This window comes from Oncorhynchus keta, chromosome 9 (genome assembly GCF_023373465.1).
Source record: "Oncorhynchus keta strain PuntledgeMale-10-30-2019 chromosome 9, Oket_V2, whole genome shotgun sequence".
In the NCBI taxonomy this organism is placed as follows: Eukaryota; Metazoa; Chordata; class Actinopteri; order Salmoniformes; family Salmonidae; genus Oncorhynchus; species Oncorhynchus keta.
This window is the reverse complement of record NC_068429.1, coordinates 13,977,990-13,994,378: the sequence shown is the minus strand read 5'-3', so window position 1 is coordinate 13,994,378 and position 16,389 is coordinate 13,977,990. Positions and strand designations below refer to the sequence as shown.

At 44.5% G+C, this 16,389-nt stretch overlaps 1 protein-coding gene across 3 annotated transcripts in view; it reads left to right on the top strand.

Annotated features, from left to right (window-relative positions):
* Positions 1-16,389, top strand: part of nek6 (NIMA-related kinase 6) — a 93,910-nt gene that overhangs the window by 38,627 nt on the left and 38,894 nt on the right. For 2 of the 3 annotated variants that reach the window (XM_035761000.2, XM_052525264.1), the window contains exons 3-5: positions 4,233-4,361; positions 4,865-4,927; positions 15,274-15,384. In XM_035761000.2, coding sequence (XP_035616893.1) covers positions 4,233-4,361; positions 4,865-4,927; positions 15,274-15,384 — 303 coding nt within the window. Of the gene's footprint in view, positions 1-4,222; positions 4,362-4,864; positions 4,928-15,273; positions 15,385-16,389 lie in introns of all 3 variants that reach the window. The other variant, XM_035761001.1, reaches the window with a different exon arrangement.

Genomic DNA, 16,389 nt, shown 5'->3' with positions numbered 1-16,389 from the left:
AAGCATCCCACTACTATTGAGGTTTACTTCACAAACAACTTGTCACTTCAATGACACAGATTTCTCCTCTATTGTTTTGTAATTAATTAATGGAAAAAAGAACAATAACAGTTGTAGGTAGTGTTATACCAAATATGACAGAGCCACAGTTTTGGAGTATGGGGTTATATAATGACTAATCTAGGTAAAGATAGCAGCCTGGCTAGCATATTAGCATATCAGGCTATCTCTAATTAGCAGTGGCACTCTAATAGAGCATGCTAATCTGGGTCAGCGCATATGTAAATGAGCAGCTGGGAATATTCCACGGCGCCAAGCATCAGAGTGTGTGTCACCCAGGGTTTGTGTCGCTCAGTATTAGCATCGACACACACAGACACACCCCAGCCCTCCCCTCGAAACAATTACGGCAATTACAAATGCAGTGCCTTAGACCACTGCACCACTCAGGAGTCAAGGGTTTGTAAATCTTGGGATAAAGAACAGTTGAACATTGTTCCTGTTGAAATCCACTGTGAATCACATTCGATTCAGCACAGGGAATATCGGAATTCATCAAAGGCAAACCAGATAGTATACAGTGAGTCAAAGAGAAATGAAGGTTCCCACAGAGCACAGGTGTGTCAACATTCATCCAGTCCAGACCAGTCTGGCTAGTCCAGTCCAGTCCAGTATTAGGCTGAAACAAACAGGGGGACAAAGTACCATGTGCATTCCAGTTCAAGTTATTGTTAACCCGTAGTGTGGCCCTAGTTGCATTACAAACATGTAAAGATAAATTCTAAAGGACATGACTCTCCAACTCAAGCATAGTAGAAGTGTATGTATTTAGTGAGCAGAGCAAACCTCCTTGCTATCCTGCCATGTTTGTCTGAACCCATCCTGGATGAATGGAGCAGCACAGAATTCCCTCTTGCTACGGGTCATGCTCTGTAAGGGCAGGCTCTGAACTCTGCCCCGTCAGCTCAGGTGTGTTGAATGGACCCCAGGTTTGAGGAGATGTAATCAATGCATTTGGGGGATGTAAGTCTGCATATCCTAGTACTTTTTAAAGCATCCCACTACTATTGAGGTTTACTTCACAAACAACTTGTCACTCTTCAATGACACAGATTTCTCCTCTATTGTTTTGTAATTAATTAATGGAAAAAAAGAACAATAACAGTTGTAGGTAGTGTTATACCAAATATGACAGAGCCACAGTTTTGGAGTATGGGGTTATATAATGACTAATCTAGGTAAAGATAGCAGCCTGGCTAGCATATTAGCATATCAGGCTATCTCTAATTAGCAGTGGCACTCTAATAGAGCATGCTAATCTGGGTCAGCGCATATGTAAATGAGCAGCTGGGAATATTCCACGGCGCCAAGCATCAGAGTGTGTGTCACCCAGGGTTTGTGTCGCTCAGTATTAGCATCGACACACACAGACACACCCCAGCCCTCCCCTCGAAACAATTACGGCAATTACAAATGGCATCAATAACGGCTGGCTGTCTGTCAAAAAGGGGAGCCGTTGGGAGGCTTGTGCCACCGAGACAGACCGGTGGTACAGAAAGGACCACAGATGCTTTGATTTACCAACTGAACCACCCAGCTATGCTGGTCCCATGTTGCTCAGTTGGTAAGAGTGTGACACTAGCAATACCGAGTTTGTGGGTTCAATTCCTGTTTGGATCACATACTCAAAATGTATGCACTCACTTTCCTGGATAAAAGTGTCTTCTAAGTGGCATAAAGGGAGATACTTTCCTCTCAGCATTGTATCTTGCCATAGAAACCTTCTTGCCCTAGAAACCATCTTTCCCTAGAAACCTTCTTGCCCTAGAATCCATCTTGCCCTAAAAACCATCTTGCCCTAGAATCCATCTTGCCCTAAAAACCATCTTGTCCTAGAATTCATCTTGCCCTAAAAACCATCTTGCCCTAGAATCCATCTTGCCCTAAAAACCATCTTGCCCTAGAAACCATCTTGCCCTAGAAACCATCTTGCCCTAGAATCCATCTTGCCCTAGAAACCATCTTGCCCTAGAAACCTTCTTGCCCAAGAATCCATCTTGCCCTAGAATACATCCTGCCCAAGAAACCTTGCCCTAGAATCCATCTTGCCATAGAATTAATATTGCCCTAGATACCATCTTGCCCTAGAAACCTGGGTGTGACATTGGCCACTATGGATCTGTATACACAAGGCACATTGTTGTGTGAACTGATTTGAATTGGAACCTGAAATGTGACATGGTCAGGAACATTTGGTTGGCTGGGTGCATGTACTGTGTGAACGACTGATGCTCTGTGTAAATGGAAGACAAACTGAACTATATTTTCAGCCCTGTCTATTGTCAGCATGTTAGCCAGTGTCAACACTGTGATACAGTATGAGTGAGAATCTTTTACAGAGTGACTGAGTGACTTGCGGACCCTTAGCTGTGCCATATAAACTCAGTAAAAAAATAAATGTCCCTTTTTCAGGACCCTGTCTTCCAAATATCTTCACAGATCTTCATTGTAAAGGGTTTAAACGCTGTTTCCCATGCTCGTTCAATAAACCATAAACAAGTAATGAACATGCACCTGTGGAACGGTCGTTAAGACACTTACAGATGGTAGGCAATTAAGGTCACAGTTATGAAAACTTAGGACACTAAAGAGGCCTTTCTACTGACTCTGAAAAACACCAAAAGAAAGATGCCCAGAGTCCCTGCTCATCTGCACTGCAGATGTGGCCAGGGCAATAAATTGCAATGTCCGTACCGTGACACGCCTAAGACAGCACTACAGGGGGACAGGACGGACAGCTGATTGTCCTCTCAGTGGCAGACCACGTGTAAACAACACCTACAGTATCGGTAAATTTGAACATTACACCTGCGGGACAGGTACAGGATGGGAACAACAACGGCCCGAGTTACGCACAATCCCTCCATCAGTGCTCAGACTGTCCGTAATAGGCTGAGAGAGGCTGGACTGAGGGCTTGTAGGCCTGTTGTAAGGCAGGTCCTCACCAGACATCACTGGTAACAATGTCACCTATGGGCACAAACCCACCGTCGCTGGACCAGACAGGACTGGCAAAAATTGCTCTTCCCTGACAAGTCGCGGTTTTGTCTCACCAGGGGTGGTGGTCAGATTTGTGTTTATCGTTGAAGGAATGAGCATTACACCGAGGCCTTTACTCTGGAGCGGGATCGATTTGGAGGTGGAGGGTCCGTCATGGTCTGGGGTAGTGTGTCACAGCATCATCGGACTGAGTTTATTATCATTGCAGGCAATCTCAACGCTGTGCTTTACAGGGAAGACATCCTCCTCCCTCATGTGGTACCCTTCCTGCAGGCTCATCCTGACATGCCCCTCCGGCATGACAATGCCACTAGCCATACTGCTAGTTCTGTGTGTGATTTCCTACAAGACAGGAATGTCAGTGTTCTGCCATGGCCAGCGAAGAGCCCGGATCTCAATCCCATTGAGCACTTCTGGGACCTGTTGGATTGGAGGGTGAGGGCTGGGGCCATTCCCCCAGAAATGTCTGGGAACTTGCAGGTGCCTTGGTGGAAGAGTGGGGTAACATCTCACAGCAAGAACTGGCAAATCTGATGCAGTCCCTGAGGAGGAGATGCACTGCAGTACTTAATGTAGCTGGTGGCCACACCAGATACTGACTGTTACTTTTGATTTTGACCCCCCTTTTGTTCAGGGACACATTATTCAATTTCTGTTAGTCACATGTCTGTGGAACTTGTTCAGTTTATGTCACAGTTGTTCAATCTTGTTATGTTCATACAAATATTTACAGATGTTAAGTTTGCTGAAAATAAACGCAGTTGACAGTGAGTGGACACTTCTTTTTTTGCTGAGTTTGGTTCCTAGAACTGACAGACATGTTTAGTACACAGAATCGTTAGCTACTCTTCTACATTTTTCAGATGGGTTTTAGTTACTGTTGTGTCGCTCAAGGATGCTACAGACATACCAGTGCATGTATGTCCAACCTTGGAGAAAACTGTAGCCATTGTCAAATGTTAATGCCACTGTTTATATGAATAACTCACCTGAGTGATATTAAGGCACATTCATTCAAATCCAAGAGAACTGTCACTCATGCACATCAATAGATGTGCCAATCCTATCCAAGCCAACATGGGCATATGAACCTTCTCTCTCAACAGGTTACTACAGTATTTCTCCCTAACTAAAACTGTCCATTCTTCTTCCCCTCACTGAGAAACATGCAGAGCCACCAGTACTGCTGCACGCTGGCCAACTTCCGCATTGAGAAGAAGATTGGCCGGGGCCAGTTCAGCGAGGTCTACAAAGCCACCTACCTTCTGGAGGGCCAGCATGTGGCTCTGAAGAAAGTCCAGGTACTCTATTGAGTCCTATCCTTTTTGGCATTTACTCTATAGGTACATCTCAGTAGTCTAAAGTGGCTTCCTCTCCCCGTCTCTCCTCCTTCATGTGCACTGCTCTGTGAAACATAGAAAAGGGGAAGACGATATGGTGAATACCTGGCTCTACCAAACCAGCTATTTGTTTCACTGACATCGTCCTTTCACATCAGTGCTAATCAAGGACTATTGAGATACAGCCATGGGTTGGCAAAGGCAGTTTGGTTCACGTCTGGGCCAGGAAGGCCACAGTGTGTGCAGTGTTTTTCCCCAGCCTAATGCTTGAAACTACTGAACCATGTTGGTTAGTGTTTGGGACAGAGGCCTAGACACACTTCTGCTCTACAGGTCTAGACGTGAAGATCACTGGCGTTACGCTGGGCACTGGGGTTATGTGTTAGAGCTGGCTGGGGATTCTATGGAATACCTCTGACAATGCAGTCGGATAACAGTACAAACTTTGTTGTTCTTTTCTTTAGATATTTGAAATGATGGACGCCAAGGCTCGCCAGGACTGCATCAAGGAGATTGACCTGCTGAAGGTAAGGCTGGTGGAATTATTTCTCAGGGGGTGAATCTCAATTGCACTTCCTTGATTCCTTTAATCCTCTTTCCTTGCCTCTTTCCTCGCTTCCTTCTCAAAACTCATTGGATGAGAAGGTCAGAGGTTCCTTATCCAATCTGTTTTGAGAAGGAGGCAAGGAGAGAGAACGTGAGAACTTCGAAAGTTTCTTCAAGTGCAGTCGCTAAAACCATCAAGCGCTATGAGGAAAATAACTTTCATGAGGACCGCAACAGGAAACGTACCTCTGCTGCAGAGCATAAATCCATTAGAATTGCCAGCCTCAGAAATTGCAGCCCAAATAAATGCTTCACAGAGTTCAAGTAACAGACACATCTCAACATCATCTGTTCAGTGGAGACTGCGTGAATCAGGCCTTCATGGTCAAATTGCTGCAAAGAAACCACTAATAGAGGACACCAATAAGAAGGAGAGGCTAGCTTCAACCAAGAAACACGAGCAATGGACATTAGACCGGTAGAAATCTGTCCTTTGGTCTGATGAGTCCAAATGTAAGATTTTTGGTTCCAAACGATGTGTCTTTGTGAGAAGCAAAGGATGATCTCTGCATGTGTGGTTCCCACCGTGAAGCATGGAGGAGGAGGTGTGATGGTGTGGGGGTGCTTTGCTGGTGTCACTGTCTGTGATTTATTTAGAATTCAAGGCACACTTAACCATAATGGCTACCGCAGCATTCTGCAGCGAAACTCAATCCCATCTGGTTTGCGCTTAGTGGGACTAATTTGTTTTTCAACAGCACGATGACCCAAAACACACCTCCAGGCTGTGTAAGGGCTATTTGACCAAGAAGGAGAGAGATGGAGTCCTGCATCAGATGACCTGGCCCCCACAATCACCCGACCTCAACCCAATTGAGATGGTTTGGGATGATTTGGACCGCAGGGTGAAGGAAAATCAGCCAACAAGTGCTCAAGCATATGTGGGAACTCATTCAAGACTGTTGGAAAAGCATTCCAGGTGAAGCTGGTTGAGAGAATGCCAAGCTGTCATCAAGGCAAAGGGTGGCTACTTTGAAGAATCTCAAATATAAAATATATTTAACAGTTATTTGGTAACTACATCATGATTCCACATGTATTGTTTCAAAGTTTTGATGTCTTTATTATTATGCTACAGTGTCTAAAATAGTAAAAAATAAAGAAAAACCCTTGAATGAGTAAGTGTGTCCAAACTTTGACTGGTACTGTATATACAGTGCCTTGCGAAAGTATTCGGCCCCCTTGAACTTTGCGACCTTTTGCCACATTTCAGGCTTCAAACATAAAGATATAAAACTGTATTTTTTTGTGAAGAATCAACAACAAGTGGGACACAATCATGAAGTGGAACAACATTTATTGGATATTTCAAACTTTTTAACAAATCAAAAACGGAAAAATTGGCCGTGCAAAATTATTCAGCCCCCTTAAGTTAATACTTTGTAGCGCCACCTTTTGCTGCGATTACAGCTGTAAGTCGCTTGGGGTATGTCTCTATCAGTTTTGCACATCGAGAGACTGACATTTTTTCCCATTCCTCCTTGCAAAACAGCTCGAGCTCAGTGAGGTTGGATGGAGAGCATTTGTGAACAGCAGTTTTCAGTTCTTTCCACACATTCTCGATTGGATTCAGGTCTGGACTTTGACTTGGCCATTCTAACACCTGGATATGTTTATTTTAGAACCATTCCATTGTAGATTTTGCTTTATGTTTTGGATCATTGTCTTGTTGGAAGACAAAACTCCGTCCCAGTCTCAGGTCTTTTGCAGACTACATCAGGTTTTCTTCCAGAATGGTCCTGTATTTGGCTCCATCCATCTTCCCATCAATTTTAACCATCTTCCCTGTCCCTGCTGAAGAAAAGCAGGCCCAAACCATAATGCTGCCACCACCATGTTTGACAGTGGGGATGGTGTGTTCAGGGTGATGAGCTGTGTTGCTTTTACGCCAAACATAACGTTTTGCATTGTTGCCAAAAAGTTCAATTTTGGTTTAATCTGACCAGAGCACCTTCTTCCACATGTTTGGTGTGTCTCCCAGGTGGCTTGTGGCAAACTTTAAACAACACTTTTTATGGATATCGTTAAGAAATGGCTTTCTTCTTGCCACTCTTCCATAAAGGCCAGATTTGTGCAATATACGACTGATTGTTGTCCTATGGACAGAGTCTCCCACCTCAGCTGTAGATCTCTGCAGTTCATCCAGAGTGATCATGGGCCTCTTGGCTGCATCTCTGATCAGTCTTCTCCTTGTATGAGCTGAAAGTTTAGAGGGACGGCCAGGTCTTGGTAGATTTGCAGTGGTCTGATACTCCTTCCATTTCAATATTATCGCTTGCACAGTGCTCCTTGGGATGTTTAAAGCTTGGGAAATCTTTTTGTATCCAAATCCGGCTTTAAACTTCTTCACGACAGTATCTCGGACCTGCCTGGTGTGTTCCTTGTTCTTCATGATGCTCTCTGCGCATTTAACGGACCTCTGAGACTATCACAGTGCAGGTGCATTTATACGGAGACTTGATTACACACAGGTGGATTGTATTTATCATCATTAGTCATTTAGGTCAACATTGGATCATTCAGAGATCCTCACTGAACTTCTGGAGAGAGTTTGCTGCACTGAAAGTAAAGGGGCTGAATAATTTTGCACGCCCAATTTTGAAGTTTTTGATTTGTCAAAAAAGTTTGAAATATCCAATAAATGTCGTTCCACTTCATGATTGTGTCCCACTTGTTGTTGATTCTTCACAAAAAAATACAGTTTTATATCTTTATGTTATAGCCTGAAATGTGGCAAATGGTCGCAAAGTTCAAGAGTTCAAGAGGGCCGAATACTTTCGCAAGGCACTGTATATATATATATATCTATATATATCACACACACACACACACACACACACACACACACACACACACACACACACACACACACACACACACACACACACACACACACACACACACACACACACACACACACACACACACACACACACACGCACACACGCACACACACACACTTATGCACACCTGTGTTTGGAGTATCGTTAAGTGCGTATAGTCCTCCGTCTGTTCACGTGTGTGTGTTACTCTTTGTCATTGTACGGGATCAAAGAGAGCCTCTGTTCTGACACTCCAAGTGTGTTTGCTGTCATCTTACGCTGGCTGTGATGCTCTGTTTCGAGTCGGCAGTGTGTGTGTGTGTTTATGTCATCGCAAGGTGTGGGGAGGGGGACAGCCGCAGAAAAAGCCATGAGAGGACGAGAAAGGAAGAGAGGGAGAAGAAAAAGGAGGGAAGGAGGGAGGTGGCCCTGTCAGGTCCTTGATCCCGCCCGCCTGTCAATGCCGCCTGTCACTTTAACGACCTGTCAAATCACACGCCCCATCTGCTGCTTGTTACGCCTCCCGGAGTGATTGGCGGCTGCGCTGGCAGTTGGGGTTTTATGGTGGCATAAATTAAAGTGGTTTGTTGTCATCATCATCAGGGGTGACATTTGTTTTGGTGCGGCGTGCGAGGCGGCCGGGCGGTAAAGTGGAGTTTATGACAGGGACTTGAAGTGTGCATCTGTGGGCAGAGACCCCTGTCAGGAAGAGTGGGTCAGATTAGCATACAAGAAGACTGACAGTGTGTGTGTGTGTGTGTGTGTGTGTGTGTGTGTGTGTGTGTGTGTGTGTGTGTGTGTGTGTGTGTGTGTGTCTGTGTCTGTGTCTGTGTGTGTGTGTGTGTGTGTGTGTGTGTGTGTGTGTGTGTGTGTGTGTGTGTGTGTGTGTGTGTGTGTGTCTGTGTCTGTGTGTGTGTGTGTGTGTGTGTGTGTGTGTGTGTGTGTGTGTGTGTGTGTGTGTGTGTGTGTGTGGGGCTGCCGTGATAAAGGAGTACATCACAACCAGTGCTTAATTTGAGGCTGATCCTACCGGAACCAGATCCGGCACCTCTCAGTTTTGGAGTGTTTCGTTCCCGGAACCCATTTGACTCCTCTGTAATTCTCCTTCCCCTAAAGAACATAATGTGAAAACGTACCTGATATTCTAAGAATTGCGCAACATTGTAGCTAGCCTATATAGACCAACTCCTGGCCATTGTTGGGGTGATTGTTATGATTTCCTGAACTGCATTGTTGGCTAAGGGCTTGTGAGTAAGCATTTCACGGTATTCGGCGCATGTGACAAATAACATTTGAATTGAGATAGGCTTTTGGCACAAGCTTATCGGCCATCGACTGTGAGTGAGCTGCGCATCATTGGGTGAGTCAGTGAAACCAGAAAGCTTTTTTTAGGACTAGAACTTCCTCCTCATACAGTACAATATGTGTCGCCACACTCCTAGGTCTAGCCTATCGATGGTTTCAAGACCAGCTCGTTTTTATTGATCCCAGATTCACTCAGTTTGTTAGTGTCAAAGTAGCCTGTCATTTCCATAATTTCTGCTGTATTAAAAAAGATACTGCTAAAGTCTCCAGTCATCTAAAATTATGTAGCATTGCATGAAATGCATTTATAAAAGGCCACATACTTATTTTCCACCATAATTTGCAAATAAATTCATAAAAAATCCTACATTGTGATTTTCTGATTTTTTTCCCTCATTTTGTCTGTCATAGTTGAAGTGTACCTATGATAAAACATTACAAGCCTCTCTCATCTTTTTAAGTGGGAGAACTTGCACAATTGGTGGCTGACTAAATACTTTTTTGCCCCACTGTATGAACATTAAGGCAGATTATTACCCAAGATGGCATAGCAGTCAGACGTCCTTTGTCCTCGTCTTGTCGTGTCCCGTGTATATATATATTTACACCTTTCTTTGCATAACTTTTATATATTTTCTTTTCAAACTTCAAAACACTCTCCTGCAACCCGCCTCACCAATTAAAAAAAAAAGTCTTATTTACCTTAAATCTGAAATCCACAATAGAAGCTAGCCAGTTTACTGGCTAACGTTAGTATTCAGTTATCCTTTTGCTTGAAAAGCTATCGCCAGTTTTGTACAATGCGACTCAGACCAGAACATACCGGACCTATTTTTCTCTCCATATCTCCGGATTTCAACTGCAAGCTCTGGACATTTACACCTGGATCTCGCAGCTGCTATCTGCTATCCGTGTGACTATTGGCTTACGTCGATCCCGGAGCAAACATAAATTATTCCGGAGCTAGCGAGCTGAAAAGTTCCATCAGCCACTGCGGACCCGTTTTACTGCCGATGCGGAGCCCCACCGGGCCTTCACGACTGGACTACCGACTTTATCTTCCCGAGGGAGTTATCCAACTGGCCCCTCCGCCGCGACATTACCTGAATGCCCATCTGCGGGCCGCTAATCGTTAGCTGTCTTATCGACTGCTATCTGAATAGGTTTATCGGACCATTCTTCTTGGGTCACTATAACTATTTCTATTTTGCCAATTGGATTGATCCCCTCTACCACACGGAACCCCACTAATCTACCGACGGAAATGCTGTTCTGGTTAGTGTTTATTGGCTCATTTCACTGTAGAGCCTCTAGCCCGTCTCACTATACCTTATCCAACCTTTCAGTTACACCACCCACACATGCGATGACATCACCTGGTTTCAATTATGTTTCTAGAGACAATATCTCTCTCATCATTACTCAATACCTAGGTTTACCTCCACTGTATTCACATCCTACCATACCTTTTTCTGTACATTATACCTAGCTATTTTATCGCCCCCAGAAACCTCCTTTTACTCTCTGTTTCAGACGTTTTAGACGACAAATTCTCATAGTTTTTAGCCGTACCCTTATCCTACTCCTCCTCTGTTCCTCTGGTGATGTAGAGGTGAATCCAGGCCCTGCAGTGCCTAGCTCCACTCCTATTCGCCAGGCGCTCTCTTTTGATGACTTCTGTAACCGTAATAGCCTTGGTTTCATGCATGTTAACAATTGAAGCCTCCTCCCTAAGTTTGTTTTATTCACTGCTTTAGCACACTCTGCCACTCCGGATGTTCTAGCCGTGACTGAATCCTGGCTTAGGAAGACCACCAAAAATTCTGAAATCTTCATCCCTAACTACAACATTTTCAGACAAGATAGAACGGCCAAAGGGGGCGGTGTTGCAATCTACTGCAAAGATAGCCTGCAGAGTTCTGTCCTACTATCCACGTCTGTACCCAAACAATTTGAACTTCTACTTTTAAAAATCCACCCTGGGTCTCGACCTCACCCTGTGCAACTGGGTACTGGACTTCCTGACGGGCCGCCCCCAGGTGGTGAGGGTAGGTAACAACATCTCCACCCCTCTTATCCTCAACACTGGGACCCCACAAGGGTGCGTTCTGAGCCCTCTGCTGTACTCCCTGTTCACCCACGACTGCGTGGCCATGCACGCCTCCAACTCAATCATCAAGTTTGCGGACGACACCACAGTGGTAGGCTTGATTACCAACAATGACGAGACGGCCTACAGGGAGGAGGTGAGGGCCCTCGGAGTGTGGTGTCAGGAAAATAATCTCACACTCAACGTCAACAAAACAAAGGAGGTGATTGTGGACTTCAGGAAACAGCAGAGGGAACACCCCCCTATCCACATCGACGGGACAGTAGTGGAGTGTGTAATAGGTTTTAAGTTCCTTGGTGTACAAATCACGGACAAACTGAAATAGTCCACCCACACAGACAGCGTTGTGAAGAAGGCGCAGCACTGCCTTTTCAACCTCAGGATGCTGAAAAAATTTGGCTTGTCAACAAAAGCACTCACGAACTTCTACAGATGCTCAATCGAGAGCATCCTGTCGGGCTGTATCACCGCCTGGTACGGCAACTGCTCCGCCCTCTCCAGAGGGTAGTGAGGTCTGCACAATGCATCACCGGGGGTAAACTACCTGCCATCCAGGACACATACACCACCCGATGTCACAGGAAGGCCATAAAGATCATCAAGGACAACAACCACCCGAGCCACTGCCTGTTCACCCCGCTATCATCCAGAAGGCGAGGTCAGTACAGGTGCATCAAAGCAGGGACCAAGAGACTGAAAAACAGCCTCTATCTCAAGGCCATCAGACTGATAAACAGCCACCACTAACATTGAGTGGCTGCTGCCAACATACTAACTCAACTCCAGCCACTATAATAATGGAAATGGATGAAAATTGATGTAAAAATGTATCACTAGCCACTTTAAACAATGCCACTTAATATAATGTTTACATACCCTACATTACTCATCTCATATGTATATACTGTACTCTATATCATCTACTGCGTCTTTATGTAATACATGTATCACTAGCCACTTTAAACTATGCCACTTTGTTTACATACCCTACATTACTCATCTCATATGTATATACTGTAATCGATACCATCTACTGCATCTTACCTATGCCGTTCTGTACCATCACTCATTCATATATCTTTATGTACATATTCTTTATCCCTTTACACTTGTGTGTATAAGGTAGTAGTTGTGGAATTGTTAGGTTAGATTACTCGTTGGTTATTACTGCATTGTCGGAACTAGACGCACAAGCATTTCGCTACACTCGCATTGACATCTGCTAACCATGTGTATGTGACAAATAAAATTTGATTTGATTTGAAATGTAGAACCAGGAACAGATATAGCCCTTGGTTCTCTGCAGACCGGACTGCCCTTAACCAACACAAAAACATCCTATGGCGTTCTGCATTAGCATCGAACAGCCCCCGGGATATGCAACTTTTCAGGGAAGCTATAAACCAATATACACAGGCAGTTAGCTTCATACTCGTCGCCAAACCCACTGACTCCAGGTCATCTACAAGACCCTGCTAGGTAAAGTCCCACCTTATCTCAGCTCACTGGTCACCATAGCAGCACCCACCTGTAGCACGCGCTCCAGCAGGTATATCTCTCTGGTCACTCCCAAAAAACTATTCTTCCTTTGGCCGCCTCTCCTTCCAGTTCTCTGCTGCCAATGACTGGAACGAACTACAACAATCTCTGAAACTGGAAACAATTATCTCCCTTTCTAGCTTTAAGCACCAGCTGTCAAAGCAGCTCACAGTTTACTGCACCTGTACATAGCCCATCTATAATTTAGCCCAAACAACTACCTCTCCACCTACTGTATTTATTTATTTATTTTGCTCCTTTGCACCCCATTATTTCTCTCTCTACCTTTTTTCCACTGCAAATCTACCATTCCAGTGTTTTACTTGCTATATTGTATTTACTTTGCCACAATGGCCTTTTTTTGGTGGCCTTTATCTCACCTCATTTGTTCACATTGTATATAGATTTATTTATTGACTGTATGTTTATTTCACTCCATGTGTAACTCTGTTGTTGTACGTGTCGCACTGCTTTGCTTTGTCTTGGCCAGGTCGCGATTTTAAATGAGAACTTGTTCTCAACTTGCCTACCTGGTTAAATAAAGGTGAAATAAATAAAATAAATTAGGAGAGAATAATAATAATTATAATAGCAATAGTAATAATAATAATAATGAGAGTAAAATAACCAACAGAGTAGCAGCAGTAAATGTAAAAATGTGTGAGTGTATGTATTGTATGTGATTATGTGGGAGTGTCAATGTAGTGTGTGTGTGTGAGTTTGTCTAACCATGTAATTAACTTATTTAGCAGTCTGGCTATTCTTATTGCTTGGGGGTAGAAGCTGTCTCAGAGTCTGTTGGTCATTTGACTCTATACGAACGAAGAGAGGGCACACACACACACACACACACACGTAAATCATGTGCACAGGCTCACGGACCAACACTATATCTTCACACGATTACACTTACCCGGACGCTCACACACACACACACCCGTAGGTGAGATTGCTGTAGTATGATCCTGTTTTCCTATCCCACCCATACACTTCAGGGATTAAAGAGTGATATACAGGCTGATTCTGACAGCCCAAACAGGGTGATAATACGGTCTACACCTCCTACAGCACCTTTGATGCCACACAGGCTACTGAATGCATTAATCTCTTCACTGCATTAGGGAGTAATAAGCCTTGTCTGAGTCAGAACGGCCCATGGGGCAGGATCCCATCTCCCGTTTTCCCTAGCGTGAGGCAGTTTGATGTACAAGTACTACCCCTGGATAGGACGCTAGTCTGTCGTAAGGCCTTACCCCCAATTCTTCTACTTCTACTGCCAAGCAGAGGCATCAGGGCCAGTATTCATAAAGCATCTCAGAGTAGGAGTTCTGATCTAGGATCGGGTTCTCCCCGCCCATACAATCAATATTCATTATAATCTAAAAGGCTAAACTGATTCAAGATCATCACTTCTACTTTCAAATCAAATCAAGCTTTATTTATACAGCACATTTCAGACATGGAATGCAACACAATGTGCATCATAGGAAAAAAAACAAAAAAAACAATTAAAATAGAAACTTGAAGATTTACTACACAACAAACATAAGAGGACAAACAAAATAATAACAATAAAAAATAAACGACTACCTAGCACAGAAAGGAAAAGCAAAGCTAAAAAGGTGTGTTTTAAGATCTCTTTTAAATATGTCTACAGTTTCAGCCCCCCTCAGGTTTTCTAATAATAACTAAAGGCTGCCTCTCCATGCCTCTTGGTCCTAGGCTTTGGGATAGTTAAAATGCCAGAGGATCTGAGGGACCTACTGGGTACATAACTTAAAATCATGTCTGATGTATTGGGGTACACAATCGTGGATTGATTTAAAAACCATTAGAAGAATCTTGAAATTCATTCTAAAACTTTGAGATGCTTGATACATATGGGACCTGGTCTCATTTTAAGAGTCTTTGGTATGACTCAACCAGTGATCCAACCCTCAACCTGAGCTTCACTGTATTGGCTTACTGTTTATTTTATTAGCTGTGTATTACTCCACCTAGCCTATAGCGTTCTATTCCTATCAGTCACTGTATTGGCTTACTGTTTATTTTGTTAGCTGTGTATTACTCCACCTAGCCTATAGCGTTCTGTTCCTATCAGTCACTGTTTGGCGTCACTAGGCTCTCTCATTGAGGAGGACCTCATTGAAACCTCCATGATTTTTTTATGGGAAGTCAACCATCACTCAGACTTTAAACAAAGCTCAGGACAGTCATGTTATTATGAGCCATAATACTCTCTTCAATGGAGATGAGTTATTGAACGTGTACAACGACTGGCTATCATGCTGCACTTGTTTTGGTGTACTGTGTCTATATTTGTCCAGAGGGGACATGTTAATACATTTGAGTGAGGACAACACAACAAGACATGTTAACCTTGTCTAACTGGAACAGTTTGGTTCATCTGATTTGAGATAGAAAACCCCACCTTCTCAAACAGACATGACTGTAGAACCTGAACTGGCATGCTGTTTTATTCTCCTCACAGCATTTGAACCACCCCAACGTGATCAAGTACCTGGACTCCTTCATCGAGGACAACGAGCTCAACATCTTGCTGGAGCTGGCGGATGCCGGCGACCTCTCTCAGATGATCAAGGTGAGAGGTCAGACACCGACTGGTGGCTGGTCTCAGGTGGTGCATGGCAGGGTGAGGGTAAACCTTCAGGGGTTTGAATAACATCCCCCTGGCACGTCTGCTGGGATGGACAGGACCAGGAGAGAGAGAGTGGGAGTGGGGAGAGGGGGGATGTGTGTGTGTGAGAGAGACAGAGATCAGGGGAGAGGAGAAATAGAGAGAGATGAAGAGAGAGCGATAGACCAGAGGAGAGAGATGAGAAGAGTCCCCCAGGCTCTGACAGCCTGCTCTGACAGACATAACCTCTCCTTAGCCTCTCTGTACCTCCACCGGCCTGACGCTGTCACACCCCATCACACACACACACACACACACACACACACACACACACACACACACACACACACACACACACACACACACACACACACACACACACACACACACACACACACACACACACACACACACACACACACACACACACACAGAGAGATGCACATAAAAACATATATCCTCCACACAACCGCTTTCCTCATCTTTCCAGCTTTCCCTATCCGCATCTGTTTGTCTCTATCTCATCTCTCTCTTTCCCCTCCTCGTCTCTCTTTCCTCTCCTCGTCTCTCTTTCCCCTCCTCGTCTCTCTTTCCCCTCCTCGTCTCTCTTTCCTTCCCTCCTCTCTCTTTCCCCTCCTCGTCTCTCTTTCCTCTCCTCGTCTCTCTTTCCCCTCCTCGTCTCTCTTTCCCCTCCTCGTCTCTCTTTCCTCTCCTCGTCTCTCTTTCCTCTCCTCGTCTCTCTTTCCCCTCCTCGTCTCTCTTTCCCCTCCTCGTCTCTCTTTCCCCTCCTCGTCTCTCTTTCCTCTCCTCGTCTCTCTCTTTCCTCTCCTCGTCTCTCTCTTTCCTCTCCTCGTCTCTCTCTTTCCTCTCCTCGTCTCTCTCTCTTTCCTCTCCTCGTCTCTCTTTCCTCTCCTCGTCTCTCTCTTTCCTCTCCTCGTCTCTCTCTCTTTCCTCTCCTCGTCTCTCTTT